The sequence below is a fragment of the Miniopterus natalensis genome, chromosome 10 (genome assembly GCF_054644295.1).
Source record: "Miniopterus natalensis isolate mMinNat1 chromosome 10, mMinNat1.hap1, whole genome shotgun sequence".
NCBI classification, from domain to species: domain Eukaryota; kingdom Metazoa; phylum Chordata; class Mammalia; order Chiroptera; family Miniopteridae; genus Miniopterus; species Miniopterus natalensis.
This window is the reverse complement of record NC_142090.1, coordinates 46354449-46375527: the sequence shown is the minus strand read 5'-3', so window position 1 is coordinate 46375527 and position 21079 is coordinate 46354449. Positions and strand designations below refer to the sequence as shown.

Sequence of the window (21079 nt, the reverse complement as noted above, 5' to 3'; positions counted from 1 at the left end):
AAGTCCCAATTTTAACTTTCCATAGAGTCCTGAAAACTGCATAATAAAGGAAAAAACCTTTAGGGTAAATAAGTGTTTCACCCATTCACACACACACACACACAATCTTGTTTTAATATATAGGGTGTCCTCCAAAAATGTATACACAGCTGATCACTCACTTAATTTTCACTCCTTTTCAGGTTCAACTGATTGAAATATGGGTGAAGCCAGACTAAGATTTAAACAAAGAAAATTTATCCTAAAGTTCCACTAGACTTTTTTAGGGGGATACATAAAAAATAAAGTTTATAGTTCAAAACCAGCAACCGTTGACGAATTGAAGGCACACGAATACAGAACGAAATGATTCTTGATGCTTGCGATCCCGCTGCTTCACATTATCAGCAGTGCCTGGACCAGAGTGGTCATCAGTTTGAAAATGGGCATTGACAAAAAAAATTATTCGTTTCTGTAGATTCTTTTAAATTTTGAAAATGAACTGTATGTTAATAAATGCTAACTTTATAATCATTCAAAGTGTGCAGACATTTTTGGGGACACCCTGTATATATGTATCAGAGCCTCAGGAAGAGCACGTGTTGCAGAACTAGCCCACAGAAATGTCCCCTGACCCTCACCCTGGACACAGACATCCTCGCTCCACCTAAGCTCGTGCAGAATGGCTGTGAGGCCAACAAGTCACATAGCTAGAAGAAAAGGTGTTGTCTAGGCACCCAATTAACTATACTATAATCCACATCCACATTAAGGGTAATGTTATTATTTTTATATATAATATGCATTATTATATATTAATATATATTAACTGTGTGCAAAACATTATGTTCAGTGTGTGGAGATGCTTAAGAGAACAACATTCCTCTCAGGGATGTTCAGTTTAAGGGGCAGATTGGTCACATACAGTTACCTATTTCCCCATTAGACAATCAATGATCAGACATGGGGATCTGGGGTCAAAATTCTATCTTAGGACACAAAGTGGTGGAAAACACTGATTGAGCAGACTTAAAACAGTGGTACCCAAAGTATAACTGTTTAATTGGCAAGGTTAAAAGTATAGTCCACAAAAGGCAAAAGCTAGGAGATATCCTGCATTCAATATCAGTAGATTATAAACTTCTAGGAAGCAAGGACTATGCTTTAGGCATCTCATAGCTACCACAGACTCTAGCAACATTTCAAGCAATATGTGAGTAATAAATATTTTCCTACTCTCTTCTCATAAGTGTGTAGTATCATCATTCTCAACATCTGAACCAGTTTGGGGTGGGAAGCATTGATTTTGCCTTCCTCAGAGGCAACCTCAAAACAGAGGGTTTAATTTCTTCCTATTTTTCTCTTTCCTTTTTATCTTGAATTTTCATTTCAAAGAATATTAATAAAGCATTTCCTACTAAACAATGTAACTACAAAATTTTCCAGCATCTTTTTATGTATAACCCAAGGAATTCCTGTGAATATTTTAAAACATTAAATAATAATATATTTATAGCTTAACCAAACTAGAGATATTTTTAAGTTTGGAGGAGTTTGCTTGGGTCCTCTATTTTAATTGCTTTAATTGCTAGTGGGTGTCCCAGATAAGAATGATCATTTAAGCTTAGCAATTCAGTAATTTTAAAAATAATTTGATATTAAGATTATAATGTATTAAATTGAATATTGAAAAAGAATAAATAGCAATTTAATCTTATCTAGAAAAAATAAATTTATCCCATCTTTATCATTTATTTCTCTATTATAATCACATCCAATAGTTTCTCTTCCATTTTAGACATCTATATCCATCTAAATACTTGCTTAAACAAAATTCTTAGTATCTTTCTCAATAAACTTAGACAAAATGTTAAACGATTTTTCCTTGACGTTTATAGTTGAAATGAAACAACAGAATTTATTAGGAAATCTTTTGGGTAGCTGAAGTGAAATTTAAATTATTAAGTTAAAAGAGTAAGGACCCCCCGTCAAAAGCACATAACAGTTGAGATTTTAGTATTTTCCACACATAGCATTATCATCTGAGGCAATGTTAATATAACAGCAAAATTCAGTTTCTAAAAAAAATTAAGTTTCCAATATACCATACCAGATAATTTTCTCTCTCTTGACACTTAAGTCTTGCTTTATCCCTCCATTTAGTTAGTATGATTATTAGCCTGTTACACTGGAATATCTGTTGTATCCGCAATAGTGTATCTGAAGAAAATTTATTAGATTACAGTATATAGTTAAAGATGTTTCCAAAATAAGTGTTTAATATTCTATCATGAACCAATGTTGTGTCTAATAGTTTTTGTTTTATTTTAATTACATCTGAAATTAATTACTTTTTACAGCAGTAGATAGTACTCCTGAGACTTTATTACCTGTAAACATCAACTTTTCCCTTAGAAATTAAGACATAATAAATGTAATAAAATGTCAAAATATATATATCACTTCTTACTCAAACAAATCTGTTCTTTACGAAACCAGAACTTCCAAATTTATTCATAGAAATACAATAATGAAGTAGTATTTTGAATTAGTTAAATGTCCTATGATTAAATAGATTGCCCCATATATATTTTTTTAACCAAGGGTCCAAAGTTTAAATACAGGGGCCAAGAAGGAGAATGATTAAGGCAGACCTGGAGACACCATGGCATTGGCTTCTTTAGAGCACATTCCCCTTATGTTTTAAAACCTTCAGAGGATCAACTGAGAGCAGCCATCAAAAGGCAATGATTCTCTATGATTTGCAGCAGCCACAGACAAATCAGAATCTGGTGAGCTGGACAAAATCTAAGCAAAAGGCTGTAGTTCTCTATCCCTGCTCTTAAGATTACCTATATTATAACCATCAAGGATTTACAACCATCAAGGATTTAAGCAAAAGAAATTTATTTTTCTTTAGGTTTCCTCATGTATCCCTAAATGCAATATCTATACAGAATACAAAGCTCTCTACAAAAAATTGTCAATTTTGGTACCTATCTATAATATACCAGATCTTCATGATGTAAAAAAAGCTAATAGTAGATCCTTATTTATATTTATATTTGTGTGTACATCACAAAAATACATTCAGAATTTTATTTAAAATATGCCTTGAGACAAATCTTAATATTTTAAATTAGTGGTTTTATATTTAATGAAAATTCTCTAGTCATAAAAATAATTTCTCAATAGAGACAGACTCATAGAGAGCAGGCTGACAGCTGGGGGTGGGGGAGGGGGAGGTTGCTGCAGGGTGGAGGGATTGAGAAGAGAAAGAACTCATGGACACGGACAACCGTGTGGTGATTACGGGGTGTGGGTGGAGGTATAGGAAAGTATAGGAGGAATAAATGGTGATGGAAAAAATAAAATATATATATTTTAAAATAGCACTAGTAATAAATTCTTTAGTATAAACTATGCTTAACTGTTAAGTGTTTTTATTCTTTGAATACAAGAATACAGAAAATAATTGCTACTATGTAAGGATTTACCTTTAAGTTGTTCTTTTTGATCTTTCACATAAGAGTGCCAGTGACAAAATATGTATTTTTGAAGTCTGAAATTGTCATATTTTGTTGCTTTTTCCATTTTTTTAGCCAGAATGTCATCTTCACTTGTGTGAGGTATTGCTATGTCTTTCCAACTACTATAGGCAGAAAATAGAAAAAATAATATTTTAATGTTATGGCAATAACACTAAATAAATCGAGAGGGAGAAAAAGTAATACCTCTTTTACTTCCTCAAAAACCACAGCATAGAAAGAAATCATTAAATTACTTTTATTGCTTAATTTCTAGGCAGTCCCTGCATTCCCTTTGAACTTGCACTTCCCTTTTCCACATTTCTGAAGCCCAGAAAACTCTTAAATACAAAAGTGTTTTTTCATAACCTATGTAGAGGCAAAACTAGACCTGGCCTAGGGTAATTTTGCATCACAATTTCTGCATCTGGCACATGGCTGTTCATAGTCTTTCTTCATTTCACTCAGAGTAAAAATATATATTTTTCACACTGTAGAAATACTAATACATTCAAATATATGTCATTACAATGTGCCACCCAGACACCAGTAAAGATGTTATATAACAAACATAGTATGTGCGGAGATCACCTTTCTAAAAAAATTTTTTTAAGGAACCAAAATTCCAAAACATGTATGGCTCCAAGGGTTTCATATAAGGGAATTATGGACTTATATTTTCAATTTTAGAGTTTTATTTACTTTTTAATGTTTTTATTTATTTTAGAGAGAAGGAGAGAGAGAAACATCAACAATAAGAGAGAGTCATTGATCCGCTGCCTCCTGCACACCTCCTGCTGGGATTGAGCTCGCAGCCCGGATATGTGCCCTGACCAGGAATCAAATTGCAATCTCCTGGGTCATAGGTCAATGTTCAACCATTGAGTCACACCAGCCAGGCAGGAGTTTTATTTTTTTAAAAAGACAAAGTGATACCCTGAAGAAATAAAGAACATATTTTAAGTAAGTATAAACCAATTAAGTATAAAAGAAATACATAATAAAAATGGCAGAAAGACGATTACATAGACAAAATCAGCACAACTGGCCAAAAGTGAGTTTTTCTTCATATGGAGACTATCAAGAATAAGAGCGCAGCCCTAGCCAGTTTTGCTCAGTGCTTAGAGCAACAGCCTGAGGACTGAAGGGTCCCGGGTTTGATTCTGGCCCAGGGCACTTGCCTTGGTTGTTTCAGTTAATGTGGGAGGCAACCAATCAATTTTAGAGAGAGGAAGAAAGAGGGAGAGAGAGAAACATCAATGATAAGATGAGTCTCTCTCACATCAATATTTTTCTCTGTCTCTCTCTCTCCTTTCCACTCTCTCTGAAAAGCAATGGAAAAAATATCTTCTGGTGAGAATTAATAAAAATTTTTAAAAAGAAGAAGAAGAGTACAAAGAGAAAAAAGAGTGTATAAAAATCACATTCTTACCAAAAGTGAGTCTTCACTAAATGTCCAGTGTAAAAAGTATATGCTTTTATCATCAATTCTGGAGTCATCTAAAATAAATAAATAAAATAACAAACATTAGAAATAAATGCAATGCACAGGTCACCTGTGGGAGGTACACAGGAAAATGAGACCAATGGTTGCATCTGGGGAGCATAACCCAGCAGTAGGGAGACAGAAACAGACTGGAAGAACTATACACTATTTATATATTTTGGATTTTTTTGGATATGTCTATAAATATTTTTATTGCTTTTTGGAGAGAGAGAGAGAGAGAAAGGGAGAGGGAGAGAGAAAGAAATATCAATATGATAGTGGAACATTGATTGGCTGCCTCCTCATGCCCCCTACTGGAGATGGAGCCTGCAACCTGGACATGTGCCCACACCGAGATTCAAATTGGCGACCCCCAGGTGCACAGGATGACACCCAACCAAGTGAGCCACACAGGCCAGGGCCTTATTACCTATTATTTTAAAGTTAAAATCACAGCTTAAAAATTTTCCGTTATATTGCGCTTACTTTAAAGCATTTTAAGGTAAGTACTATGGCATTATTATTATCAGCTATATTGATAGGATTGATAGGATTATAGAGTTGTGGGTCTGCTTGTCACTGAGTCACTATTAAACTGAATGATTTTGCCTTCTCAAGAACATAAAATGAGATGGTTTCTCTTTAAAAAAAAAAAAAAAACATGCAAAAATGCCTCAGTTACCAAGCAGAAATAGAAAACCACATAAATTAAAAGGATGTGAAAGACCTGTGCTTGGAAAACTACAGAACACTGAAAAAGAAATAGAGGAAGATATAAACAAGTGGAAGAATATACCATGCTCATGGATTGGAAGAATTAATATCATTAAACTGTCCATACTCCCCAAGCAATTTATAGATTCATTGCAATTCCTATTAAAATACCACCAGCATATTTCACAGAGCTAGAACAAATATTTCAAAAACTTATATGGAACCAAAAAAGACCCTGAATAGCCACAACCATCTTGAGAAAGGAGGACAGAGTTGGGGGGATCACTTTACCAGATATCAAATTATACTACAAAGCCACTGTAATCAAAACTGCCTGGTATTGGTACAACAACAGACATATAGACCAATGGAACAGAACAGAGACCCCAGAAATTGACCCACACAATTATGGTCAGTTAATATTTGACGAAGGAGGCAAGAGCATACAATGGAGTAAAGTCAGTTTGTTCAATAAATGGTGTTGGGAAAATTGCACAGGTACATATAAAAAAATGAAACTAGATCATCAACTTACTCCATACACAAGAATAAATTTAAAATGGATAAAAGACTTAAATGTAAGTCATGAAACCATAAAAATCCTGGAAGAAAACATAGGCAGTAAAATCACAGACATCTCCCGTAGTGGAATTTTCACTGATACATCTCCTAGGGCAAGAGAAACAAAGGAAAAAATAAACAAATGGGACTACATCAAACTAAAAAGCTTCTGCACAGCAAAAGAAATCAGCCTCAAAATACAAAGGAACCCCACGGTATGGGAGAACATACTTGCAAAGGATGTATCTGATAAAGGGCTAATTTCCAAAGTGTATAAAGAACTCATATACAACTCAACAAGAGGAAGACAAAAAATCCAATTATAAAATGGGAAAATGCTTGGCTGGGCGTGGCTCAGGGGTTGAGCATCGACCTAGGATCCAGGAGATGACGGTTCGATTCCTGGTCAGGGCACATGCCTGGGTTGTGGGCTCTATCCCTAGTTAAGGGTGTGCAGGAGGGAGCCGATCAATGACTCTCTCATCATTGATATTCCTATCGCTCTGTCTCCCTCTCCCTTCCTCTCTCTGAAATCAATAAAGATATATATATATATATATATTTTAAATTAAAAATGGAACTGCCTTTTGACCCAGTGATTCCGCTTCTAGGAATATATCCTAAGAATCCTGAAACATTAATCAGAAAGAATATATGCGCCCCTATGTTCATAGCAGCACAATTTACAATAACTAAGATCTGGAAACAACCCAAGTGCCCATCAGTAGATGAGTGGATAAAAAAGCTGTGGGACATTTATACCATGGAATACTATGCAGCTGTAAAGAAGAATAATCTCGTACGTACCTTTTGGGACAGTATGGATGGAACTGGAGAATATTATGCTAAGTGAAATAAGCCAGGCAGAAAAAGACAAATAACACATGGTCTCACTTACATGTGGAATCTAAAAACTTAATAAACTGATGAACAGAACAGATTCAATGATATGGAAGCATGGATCAGACTGACAAATCTCAGAGGGAAGGAGGGGTAGGGGGGAGATTAACCAAAGAATTTATATGCATATATGCATAACCCAAGGACACAGACAATGGTGTGGTGAGGGACTGGGGAGGGAGGTGGAAGGGGTCAATGGGAAGAAAAAGGGACATCTATAATATTTTGAGCAATAAAAAAAAAGTTTATACTGAGGAATATGCTGAAAAAGATGGCAAATTTATCATTTGCAACTATGCACAATAATGCACATTTATATGTGGGAAAGGCTAAGGATTACTGAAATCGTCTACCTCCTGTCCCTTCTTTAATATATTAATACACTTATATGTACCTGACTACTGCAAAGTGCTAATGCTGTACATTTTCTTTTACATTATTGCCACCCTCTTTACCATATAAATGCACAAACATGTGGTTCACATCTATTTGATGTAGAGATGTCTGGTTCATATCTATTCCAACTGCCCAGAATTCTGAATTCTACTTTTCTAAGACAACCCTTTTTCACCTCTGCACATTGCTGTAAATCTTTATTTGGTTAATAGAAACAGCAAATACATGTTAATCATGGATTTATTTCAGGCATACAACAAAGGCCCTTGGGTCCCCTGATAGTCTGCTTCATGTTCAGTGACATTTGGAAATCCTCATTTTTTATTGGGATTATAAACAAATTATTCTGTGGTGAGGGAGAATGTAAACCACTGAAGTCATTCTTTACTAAATTCTGACTTAGGGGCATGAGGTAGGGGTAGGAATCCAGATGAGGAAAGAGTATTAGGGATATCACAGTAGGGAAGATAATACCAAAAATGGAATGAGGTGGCAGAGGCAAAGACAATTTCATCTACATTACTATTTTTCAGCTCTGCTGTTGGTCCCTCAATTTCTTAAGCCTAAACTTCTCTTTAGAAGATATAACTTGGAAAGTGCTATATAAATATCTATAATAAATGGTATAGCTCATAAAATATATTACACAATCGAGTGAATAGTTCAGAAAATTATGGTGATAATGACTTTGAAAAGAAAAATTATAATTCAACCAGTAATACTTGACTTGTCTTTTCTAGTGATCAACTCTTTAAATCAACATAAAAGTGTTGTTTCTATTCTGTTGTTGAAAGAGTTTGTAATTGTAATAGTCCCTTCTTTTAGTAGTTCTTTCCCTAAATTCTTGTTTTAATTTCACATATATTTTCCTTCCAGTTAAAAAAACCCAACACTAATAGAATTTAAATAACCACCATTTTTCCTTACTGTTGGCACCCTCTCATTTTCTCCATAGGGAAGTGTAGCTTTAAGAGAGCTGGCCTGCAACAAGTGCTCCAGGCCAGTGATGCCCTGTCCTCCACTTGGAGCTGGGCATGTGTCAGCTCTGCTGCTGCTGCTTAGCAGCACCTCTAGCAGTCTAACCATCGGTCACAGGCCTATACCCTGGGTAACATGGTTTAATTTCTAGTGCTCAATATTTTCACCATTGACGCTCCTGCAGCATGCTTTCTACTCTTCATAGCCATTGTATATTGGTTAACTGCTTGTGACTGGAAAATATTCTCTGGCCTTTTTATTCCAGCTGGCAGTGTATTGCACAAAGTAGGAGCTCAACAAATATGTACAGATTGATTGGATTAGACAACTGCTTAGATGTAGGCTGATTTTCTGCCATCTGGCCACTATAAATGGAAGGTAAAGGATTCAGGCAACTTTGTGGGGAAGTTGCTGGATAAAAAAGCAACTTGGTGTTGATACAGAGGACCTCAGAGTGAGATCCTTGTTTTCAGGCCCTCACAAACCACTCACACCAATTTCCCACAAGGGCTGCAGCACACAGGCACCTGCTAGTTATAACTGAAGAGAGGGAGAAGGTGTGGAAGGCGCATCATCATATGATTTCTGAGAGTCCAAATATTTTGTAAGATTAGTTTCAAGTCTGAAAATTAAAAAGAAAATTCTGCTATGAGAGATGGTTTCTAAAGTTAAAGAGTGGCAATGTCAAAGTAATAAATTAGCTGTAAAAGAACTTTTCCAACATTTACTTAAAATTGGACATTCCTCTTTTCTTTTAGACCTGTGGTCCCTTCTCCAGAGGTTGATTAGAATCACCTATGAAACTTCTTTTCAACTACCCATGCTCACTCCTCCACCTTCATTAAGTTTCCCTCACTCCCTTCCTCTGAATTACCGCTATGATAAATCACTAAGACATACTCTAAGACTCCTAAGAGTATGTCTTATCCCTCATCAACACTGGGGACAGAAAAATGTGAAGGCCCACTGTATTAAGCTGAGTTCCAACAGGATACAATATGATTCATTGAAAATACTCAACTTAACACTCTAGTTTCAAGGAAACATTTTTTTATAGCTGGAAGAAAGATAAAAAGAAGTAAAATACAACATGATTGCTTTTTTAAAAGATACTAGACATGGCATAATACAACTTGGTCTTAAAAAACTTTTTTATTTTTTAAAATTTCAAACTTACAGAGAAGTAGAATGAACACCTGAAAATTGTAGTCTAATTTAACATTGTCAACATTCTCCCATACTTGCTTTTTCTATTTTGAAGTATATAAAATATATAAATCATGACATAATCACTAACATCTTTTCGTATCTATCTCTATGCACATTTTCTTCACAACTACAATTCCATTATCTGACCTTAGATGATTAATAATAATTGTTTAATATCTAATACCCACTCCATGTCCAAATGTCTGAAATGGTTCCCCCAAATGTCTTATATAGTTATATTCAAATTAGGATATAAACAAGGGCCACATAATTGCATTGACAACTCAGGTTACATGAGGAATTTGCTACCTTTTTTCTTTATTATCCTTTACTGAATTTTTCAACAATTAATGAACATTAGGGGCAAGGAAAGGATGGTCTCAGCCTAAACCTGATGAATTCAGTTTTATCTGAGCAACTCTAATGAATTTTTAAAGAAAAAGTTCTATAAGTCAATTTAGATATTTTTGTTTTGAAGTTGTTTTGACAAGAGGAAGGAGTTTTCTTCTATCATCTGAATGAATGACTAGAATGGGGGAAGAGGGCCACAAGGCATCTGTTTTAGCACCGGATAACTGAATGGATTTTAAAAAGAACATTACATGCCCAACCGGGCATGGCTCAGTGGTTGAGCATGGACCTAGGATCCAGGCGATCAGGGTTCAATTCCTGGTCAGGGCACATGCCCAGGTTGTGGGCCCGATCCCTAGTCAGGAGCTTGCAGGAGGCTGCTGATCAATGACTCTCTCATCACTGATGTTTCTATCTCTCTCTCTCCTTCTCCTTTCCTCTCTCTGAAATCAATAAAGATATTTTTTAAAAATAAAAATAAAAAGAACATTACATATGCTGCCTGTATGAAACACACTACAGATCAAAAGACACACACAGACTGAAAATAAAGGGATGGAAAAAGATATTTCATCATTCCAAGATGGCAGCAGATTGAGTGGGAGCTACACTGACACTCTGCCAGGACAAAACTGGAATTACGACAAAAATATAGAAAAACCATCCTAAATAATCAACCGGAGGCTAGCTGGAGAGCACCCTTACAACCACAGACATAAATGGAGGCCTCATAGAGACTGGTAGAAAGTGAAGAGACATGAGAGGGCTGGCTGAGGTCGCACAGGGATATCTCAGCTGTGGGGGGTTCCCACTTAGAACTCTGGGGTCTAAAGCCAAAAATTCAAGACAAAGAGAGAATCTTAAAAGTAGCAGGAGAAAAGCAATCTGTTATCTACAAAGGAACTCCCATAAGGCTGTCAAGCTGACTTCTCATCAGAAACTCCACAGACCAGAAGGGAATAGCATGGAGTATTCAATGCAGTCAAAAGCATGGATCTGAAACCAAGAGTACTGGATCCAGGAAAGCTATCATTCAAAATAGATAGTGGAAAAAGAGCTTCCCAGACCAAAAAAAAAGGCTAATGGAGTTTATCACCACCAAGAAATATTAAAGGGACTGCTGTAATAAGAAGAAACAGAGAGAAACATAGGAATAAAGAATTAAAATGGCAATAGATAAGCACCTATTAATAATAACCTTAAATGTAAATGGACTAAATGCTCCAATCAAAAGACATAGGGTAGCTAAATGGATAAGAAAACATGACCCAATTATGTACTGTCTACAAGAGACCCACCTGAGAGCAAAAGCCGCACAGGATGAGGATAAAGGGATGCAGAAAAGAAGCTGGGGTGGCAGCACTCATACCTGACAAAATAGATTTAAAAGTGAAGGCCTTAACAAGAGACGACAAAGCACTACATAATACTAAAGGGTTCAGTCCAATAAGAGTATATAACCCTGGAGAACATATATGCACCCAATATAGGAGGCACCTAAATTTATAAAAAAAAACTTCTGGAGGGCTTTAAGGGAGAGATTGACAGCAATATAGTCACAGTAGGGGACTTTAACATCCCCACTGACTTCACTGGGTAGATCTTCAAGGCAAAAAATCAACAAGGAAACAGTGATTCTAAATGACACACTAGATCAGATGGATTTAATTGACATTTACAGAACATTTCACCCCAAAGCTGCAGAATATGGATTCTTCTCAAGTGCGCATGGAATATTCTCAAACATAGACCACATATTAGGACACAAAACAACTCTCTACAAGTTCAAGAAGATTGAAATCAAGCATCTTCTCAGACATTTATACCATGGAATACTATGCAGGTATAAAAAAAGATCTCTTACCCTTTAGGACAGCATGGTAGGACCTGGAAAATATTATGCTAAGCTAAATAAGCCAGTTAGAGAAAGGCAAGTACCACATTATCTCACTCATATGTGGAATCTAATGAACAAAATAAACTAATGAACAAAAAAGATCCAGAGACATAGAAGCAGGGAACAGATTGATGAATATCAGGGGAGTAAAAGGGGACAGGAAGTGGTTCAGTGAGGAGAGATTAACCTAAGTACTTATATGTATATATGGGTAACCCATGGACACAGGCAATAGTGTGGTGAAGGTCCAGAAGGGGGGAGCAGGTACCAGGTGGAGGGGATCAATGGGGGGGGGGGGAAGGGGACATCTATAATACTTTCAACAATAAAGATAAGTTAAAACATTTTTTAAAAAAGAAAGAAAAAGATATTTCATGTAAATAGAAATGAGAAAAAAAGTTGGTATAGCAATACTTATATTAGACAAAATAGAATATAAAACAAAGGCTATAACAAGAGACAAAGAAGGACCCAGAAATCCTACATCTGGGCACTCATCTGAAGAAAATGAAACACTAATTCCGAAAAATATATGCACCCCTATGTTCACTGCAGCATTATTTACAATAGCCATGATATTGAAGCAACCTAGGTGTTCATCGGTATATGAATGGTTAAAGAAGTGGGGGGAGTATAATATTACTCAGCCATGAAAAAGAATGAAATTTTGCAATTTGTGACAACACAGATGGACATAGAGGTTATTATGCTAAGTGAAATAAGTCAGAGAAAGACGAATACTATATATTTCACTTATATGTGGAATCTAATAAACTAAACCAATGAACAAACAAAACAAATAGGCTCATAGATACAGAAAAACTTATAGTTGCCAGAGGGGTGGGGAGATGGGCAAAAAGGTGAAGGGGATTAAGAGGTACAAACTTATAATTATAACATAAATGAGGCAAGGGAATGTAAAGTACAGCAGAGGGAATATAATCAATAATATCATAACAACTTTGTATGGTGACAGATCAATACTGGACTTTTCATGGTGATCGCTTTGCAAAGTGTATAAATGTCAAATCACTATGTTGTACACCTGAAACTAATATATATTGTATATCAACTATATTTTAGTTAAAAAGAGCTTTACCTTCTAGAATAAAAAATAATGTAAATCATTAACTCCATATTATAATTTTTGGATTTTAGCATATTATAACAATTTCTCTTCTGGTGGGCAATTTCTTTTTTTGCTCAGTTAACCCTTAAATCAAGAAATTATATATTTAATTATCTTAAGATATCTCATCATATTTTAAAGTATCATGACTTTACTTCATGCATGAACTTCTTTAATGCCCCAGATAGTATTATTCTAAAATAATGTTAGCAAAAAGTATGTTTGCTATAAACTGAATGTTTGTGTCCCCAAAGACATGAGGGTGGTGCTCTCATGAATAGGATTAATGCTTTTATAAAAGTGACCTCAGAGAGCTCCCTCACCCCTTCTGCCAGGTAAGGTTATAGCAAGAAGATGGCAGTTTATGAACCAGGAAGCAGCCTCATACTGGGCATCACATTTTCCAGCACCTTGATCTTAGACTTCCCAGCCTCCAGAACTGTGGGGAATAAATTTCTGTTGTTTATAACCACCCAGTGTGTGGTAATTTCAATATAGCATCCTGAACAGACTAAGGTGAGGTTTATAAATATGTGTTGAATGCATAGTTTAATTTAAATCCCTCCCAACTCTGAATTTTTATTTTCCATAGGCTATAAAAGTTACTAGTAACACATAACAACAACAGTAAAAAAAAACCATGCTTTTAATTCAGAAGTGAGCAGTATCTGTAACATATAGTACCGTGGCATGGCATCAGGATTGGATTGTTCATGATCAGTTTCTTAACTTTTGATCTTCTGCAAATTATTTAAAGAGATTTTAATGTCAGTGGGCTTTTGTGCATGGAGAGAAATACTCACTACTATTTGTATTTTAGTGCTCTATTTAATAAACAGATTTAAATAAATACAACTTGGAAAAGCTAATTTTTTAAAAACGTGAATGTTTATAACAAACTTTATTAAATAAACACCCTGAAACAATTTAAAGTAAAAATTTACAAATATGTTGTTTAGAACTCTCAAACGCCATACATAAATGACATATCATTAACTGTTATTACTTATTTTACACTTAAACTTATCCTACAGTAAATAACATGAATCTAGTTCATATCTTCATTATTTCTACACATCATTATTTTTATTCCTTCCAGGTTACAGTAATACTTATTTTGATGACTTCTCAGAAAACAATAATCTACCCAATCTCAAAAGGAAAGGAATACTTTTGCAAACCAGCAAGGATATTAGATATGTTTATCGACCGGTTAATTCTTGTTTGGGGCACAGGATCTGTCTGCCTCTCCCAAATGGTTAAAACCCCAGCCCCTGGAGTCATATGTTTCCTTTTCATGGTTAAACTCCGTTTGTTATATCCACATCTTTCATTTGGATTTTAGGATTTCGTTACACAATGCTCCCTGTGATGACACAATTTTAAAAGTCCCATAGGGGAGTGATCTCTTGGACATACTGAGTGAGAAAAGCAAGAAGCAGAAGGCTATAGTCTGCTACTTCTGTGTAAGAAGTCAGAGGGGGGGAATATATAGTGAATTTGTTAGTATTTTTCAAAAAGCAACACTGGAAGGAGAAGAGCTAAAAATTAATTGGCTACCTAGAGAAAGAGAGGGAATAGGGAGGGTAAAGAGGCAGAAACGCAAGCGATATTTCTCTGGATACACTTCATTTTATTGTTTTGATTTTGCTGCCATGTAATGTCATACATAATTAAAAGAAAAGGTGACCACTGATACAAAAAAAGAATTAATTAGTTAACAAAAAAAAATGTATTATTTTTTACTGAAAATACCTGGTAGTAAATATACATCTTAAAGGCAAAAAAGAATTGCATGATTTTCTTGAACTGCAGTAGTTTTATTGTTAGTGGCCTTGTGGTATGGTTATTCTGAAATAAAAATATTTCCTTGAAGGATAAAGACAAGATTGCATTAAAGGATAAAACTAAATAAGCAATTATATTAATGTCTGTAGATATCAAGATTCATTACAATTGGATCCTCCAGCCCTAGCCGGTTTGGTTCAGTGGTTAGAGCCTCGGCGCCCCAGAATGAAGGCTCCAGGTTGGATTCTGGCCAAGGGCACCGACTTCGGTTTCAGGCTCAATCCCCAGCCCCCCCCCCCCCCCCTTGGTGCATGAGCGGGAGGCAGCCAGGCCCTGCGTCTCCCCCCATCAGGTGTTTCTATCTTTCTCTCCCCCCCTTCCACTCTCTCGCTCACTTTCCAAGATAGCAGCTGGCAGGACCCGACCACACTGAGAAGGTAGGTGGGTGGGTGTGGGGGTGAGTGTGGGGGCATCGGTCGGTCAGTGCAGAGCTCCTTGGGGGTGAGGGAGCTCATGGCAGAGGAGCTGCTGGGACTGCAGCGCTGCTCAGCTGGGCGCTTCTCTCAGACTGAGTGGAGAGGGATCCCCAGGGTTCTCCTGGGGAGGCTGCTGGGAGCAGCCCGGCCCAGCGCCCAAAGGCCACTGACAGACACACCGCCTCCCTGACGCTGTATCCACAGCCGGCCTACCTGCCCCCTTGACTGGGTTTGGCCTCTCTGACCCTGTGCACAGACCGGCGCAGACAGCTGGCCTCCCTCCAGGGGCGCCTCCTCGACCCGGCTCCCACAGCCGGCGACTTGACTGCCACCCTGAGCCGGGCAGGCCCTGGGCCGGCCTGCCTGCTTCCTTGACAGGGCCCCACGGCTGACCTGCTTCCCTGCCAGCAGCGCCTCCCTGACGGGGTGCCTACAGTCGGCCGGCCTGCCTGCCTGCCTGCCTGCCTGCCTGCCTGCTTAACAAGGACACGCGGCCATCTGCCTGCCTCCTTTACAAAGGTGCACAGCCGACCTGCCTGCCTGCCTCCAGGCCAGCAGCATCTTCCTGACACCCCACACAAGGCCGGCCTGCCTGCCTGGCCTGTCCCCTTAAGGTGTGTACCCTGCCTGCCAGCCTGCCTCTCCTCCACAAGAAGACCTGCCAGGCCTGCCTGCCTACCTGGTCTACAGCCTTCAGGTAGTGCACCTGGCCCTGCCCTCCTCACTCAACTCATAGGCCTGCCATCAGGACCTGGCTGAAAAACTCTGGGCCCTGGGACTACCAGAAACTACCAGAAATGCCTTGCATCCTTGACCTGGTACCCCACGACAACCAGCACAAGAAAATGGGGAGACAAAGAAACAATACCCAAATGAAAGAAATGGAGAAATCACGAGAGAAAGAACTAGATGAAACAGAGGAAAGAATTTATCAGATATAGAGTTCAAAATAATGGTTATAAGGATGCTCAAGCAACTTAATGAGAACGTCAAAAGCCTGCATAAGAATCAGTTAGAAATGAAGAATGACATAGCTGAAATAAAGAATACACTGAAAGGAATCAACAGATTAGAAGAAGCTGAGGACAGAATAAGCGAATTAGAAGACAGGGTAGGAAAAAACACCCAATCAGAGCAGCAATTGGAAAAAAAGTTTTTAAAAGCCTGAAGACAGTTTAAGGGAGCTTTGGGATAACATGAAATGTAACAATATTTGAATCGTAGGGGTACCAGAAGGAGGAGATTCCAAGCAAGGTTTAGAGAACTTGTTTGAAGAAATAATGACAGAAAACTTCCTTAACCTGATGAAAGAAAAAGTCACTCAGGTTCAGAAAACAGAGAGTCCCAATCAAAATGAACCCAAAAAGACCCACACCTAGACACATCATAATTAAAATGGCAAACATTAAAGATCAAGAAAGAATCCTAAAAGCAGCAAGAAAGAGAGACAGAAAGTAAACTACAAGGGAACACTCATGAGACTAACAGCTGATTTCTCAATAGAAACACTTCAGGCCAGAAGGGAGTGGCATGAAGTATTTAAAGGAATGAAAAATTAAGGACTGAACCCAAAAATACTCTATTCATCAAGGATATCATTCAAAATTGAAGGTGAAATAAAGAGCTTCTCAGACAAAAAAAAAAAAAAAAAAAAAGGCTAAAGGAGTTCATTACTACCAAAACAGCAATACAAGAAATGCTAAAGGGGCTGGTATAAGAAGAAGAAGAAATGTAGAGAAAGAGAGGAACAGAGACATAAAGAAAGAATGGCAATAAATAAGTACTTATTAATAATAATAAATGTAAATGGCTTAAATGCTCCAATCAAAAGACATAGGGTAGCTGAATGGATAAGAAAATACAATCCATATATATATTGCCTACAGGAGACCCACTTCAGAACAAAGAACTCACACAGTGTAAAAGTGAAGGGATGGAAAAAATTTTCCAGGCAAATAGAAATGAAAAAACAAAAGCAGGGATAGCAATACTCATATCTGACAAAATAGACTTCAAAATTAAGACCATAACGAGAGACAATGATGGTCACTACATAATACTAAAGGGATCGATCCAACAAGGGATAGAACTCTGATAAACATATATGCAATCAATATAGGAGCACACAAATATATAAAAAAACTTCTGGAGGAATTTAAAGGAGAGATTGACAGCAATACAATCATAGTAGGAGGCTTTAACATCCCACTGACATCACTGAATAGATCTTCTAGACAAAAAAATCAACAAGGGTACAGTGATCCTAAATGATATACTAGATCAAATGGATTTAACTGACATTTACAGAACTTTCCATCACAAAGATACAGAATATACATTCTTCTCAAGTGCATGCAGGACATTCTGGAAGGTAAACCACATGTTAGGACACAAAGCAGGTCTCTACAAGTTCTAGAAGATTGAAATCATATCAAGCATCTCAGATCACAATAGCATGAAATTAGAAATCAACTACAATAAAAAACACTCAAAAACATTCAAACACATGGAGGCTAAATAACATGTTATTAAACAATGAATGGGTTACCAAAGAGATCAAGGAAGAAATAAAAAAAACTTATTGGAAAAAAAATGAAAATGAACACACAACCCAAAATCTATGGGACACAATGAAAGCAGTCCTGAGAGGGAGAGGGAAATTCACAGCACTATGAATGTCACCTTACCTCAAAAAACAAGAAAAACTTCTAATAAGTTAGCTAACCCTACAACTTAAAGACTTGGAAAGAGAACAACAAGAAAAGCCCAAAGTAAGTAGGAGGAAGGAAATAGTAAAGATCAGAGTGGAAATAAATAACATAGAGACTAAAAAACAATACAAATGGTCAATGAAACCAAGAGCTGGTTCTTTGAAAAGATAAACAAGATTGATGCACCTTTAGCCAGACTTACCAAGAAACAAAGAGGACACAAATAAATAAAATCAGAAATGAAAGAGGCAATATAACAACTGACCCAGCAGAAATACAAAGGATTGTAAGAAAATACTATGAGCAACTCTATGCCAACGAACTGGACAACCTGGAGGAAATGGACAAATTCTTAGAAACATACCACCTTCCAAAGTAGAATCAGGAAGAATCAGAAAACTTGAATAGGCCAATAACAATTAATAAAATTGAAGCCATAATCAAAAACCTCCCAGGAAACAAAAGTCTGGGACCAGATGGATTTATAGGCAAGTTTTAACAAACATTCAAAGAAGAAGTAACAACCATTCTCCTCAAACTATTCTAAAAACTTCAGGAGGAGGGAAGACTCCCAAGCTTTTTTTATGAGGCCAGCATTATCCTAATCCCAAAACCAGATAAAGACACTACAAAGAAAGAAAATTACAGACCAATATCCCTGATGAACATAGACGCTAAAATCCTCAACAAAATATTAGCAAATATTAAAACAGGTCCAGCAGTACATTAAAACAATCATATACCATGACCAAGTGGAATTTAGTCCAGATATGCAAGGCTGGTATAATATTCTCAAATCAGTAAGTGTGATATATCATATAAACAAAATGAAGGACAAAATTCACATGTTTATATCAATAGATGCAGAAAAAGCATTCAACAAAATCCAATACCCATTTTTGATAAAAACTCTCAGCAAAGTGGGAATAGAGGGGCCATACCTGAACGTAATAAAGGCCATATATGACAAACCTACAGCCAATGGTCAAAGACTAAAACCATTTCCCTTAAAAACAGGAACAAGACAGGGTGGCCCACAGCAATCAGACAGGAAGAAAACATAAAAGGTATCCAAATTGGAAAGGAAAAAGTAAAACTGTTATTACTTGCAGATGATATAGAAAACCCTAAAGACTCCACCAAAGTACTACCATATTTGGTAAATGAATTTTGCAAGGTAGCTGGATACAAAATCAACATCCGGAAATCAATGGCATTTTTATATACCAACAATGAACCCTTAGAAAGAGAAACTGAAAAAAAATCCCATTTACCATTGCAACTAAAAAAATAAGATACCTAGGAATAAACTTAACCAAGGATATAAAAGACCTGTACTCAGAAAACTACAGGACACTGAAAAAAAGAAATAGAGGAAGATACAAATAAGTCAAAGAATATACCATGTTTATGGATTAGAAGAATTAATATCATTAAAATATCCATACTACCCAAAGCAATCAATAGAGTCAATGCAGTTCCTATTAAAATAACACCAGCATATTTCGCAGATCTAGAACAAATATTCCAAAAATTTATATGGAACCAAAAAAGACCCTGAATAGCCACAACCATCTTGAGAAAGAAGGTCAGAGTTGGGGGGATCACTTTACCATATATCAAACTATACTACAAAGCCGTTGTAATCAAAACAGCCTGGTATTGGCACAAAAACAGACATATAGATCAATGGAACAGAACAGAGACCCCAGAAATCAACTCAAGTCATTATGGTCAATTAATATTTGACAAAGGAGGCAAGAGCATACAATGGAGTAAAGTCAGTTTGTTCAATAAATGGTGTTGGGAAAATTGGACAGGTACATATAAAAAAATGAAACTAGATTACCAACTTACTCCATACACAAGAATAAATTTAAAATGGATAAAAGACGTAAAAGTAAGTCATGAAACCATAAAAATCCTGGAAGAAAACATAGGCAGTAAAGTCACAGAAATCTCCCATAGTGGAATTTTCACCAATACAGCTCCTAGGACAACAGAAACAAACAAACAAAATAAACAAATGGGACTACATTAAACTAAAAAGCCTCTGCACAGCAAATTAAAACATCCTCAAAATACAAAGGAACCCCAAGGTATAGGAGAACATATTTGCCAAGGATATATTTGATAAGGGGTTAATTTCCAAAGTGTACAAAGAACTCATACAACTCAACAAGAGGAAGACAAACAATCCAACTTAAAAATGGGCAAAGGACCTGAATAGACAATTCTAAGCGGGAATACAGATGGCCTAGAGGCATATAAAAAAATGTTCAATGTCACTAATTATCAGTGAGATGCAAATTAATACCACAATGAGGTATTACTTCACACCTGTCAGAATGACTACCATCAACAAATCAACAAATGACACGTGCTGGCTAGGATGTGGAGAAAGGGGAACCCTAGTAAACTTCTGGTGGGAATGCAGACTGGTGCAGCCACTATGGAAAACATGGAGGTTCCTCAAAAAATTAAAAATGGAACTGCCTTTTGACCCAGTGATTCCGCTTCTAGGAATATATCCTAAGAACCCTGAAACACTAATCAGAAAGAATATATGCACCCCTATGTTCACAGCAGCACAATTTACAATAGCTAAGATCTGGAAACAGCCTAAGTGCCCATCAGTAGATGAGTGGATGAAAAAGCTGTGGGACATTTACACCATGGAACACTGTGCAGCTGTAAAGAAGGATCTCATACCATATGCGACAGTATTGATGGACCTAGCGAATATTATGCTAAACAAAATAAGCCAGGCAGAGAAAGACAAATATGACATGATCTCCCTTATATGTGGAATCTAAAGAACGTAATAAACTGATGAACAGAACAGATTCAGTGACATGGAAGCATGGATCAGACTGACAAATCTCAGAGGGAAGGAGGGGTAGGTGGGAGATTAACCAAAGAATTTATACGCATATATGCATAACCCATAGACAGAGACAATAGTGTGGTGAAAGCC

General features: G+C 36.8%; 1 protein-coding gene across 1 annotated transcript in view; it reads right to left on the bottom strand.

Moving 5' to 3' along the window:
• Window positions 1–21079, bottom strand: part of FBXL13 (F-box and leucine rich repeat protein 13) — a 253394-nt gene that overhangs the window by 213885 nt on the left and 18430 nt on the right. The window contains 3 exon segments of the mRNA XM_087821113.1: window positions 2090–2199; window positions 3477–3631; window positions 4939–5006. Coding sequence (XP_087677239.1) covers window positions 2090–2199; window positions 3477–3631; window positions 4939–5006 — 333 coding nt within the window.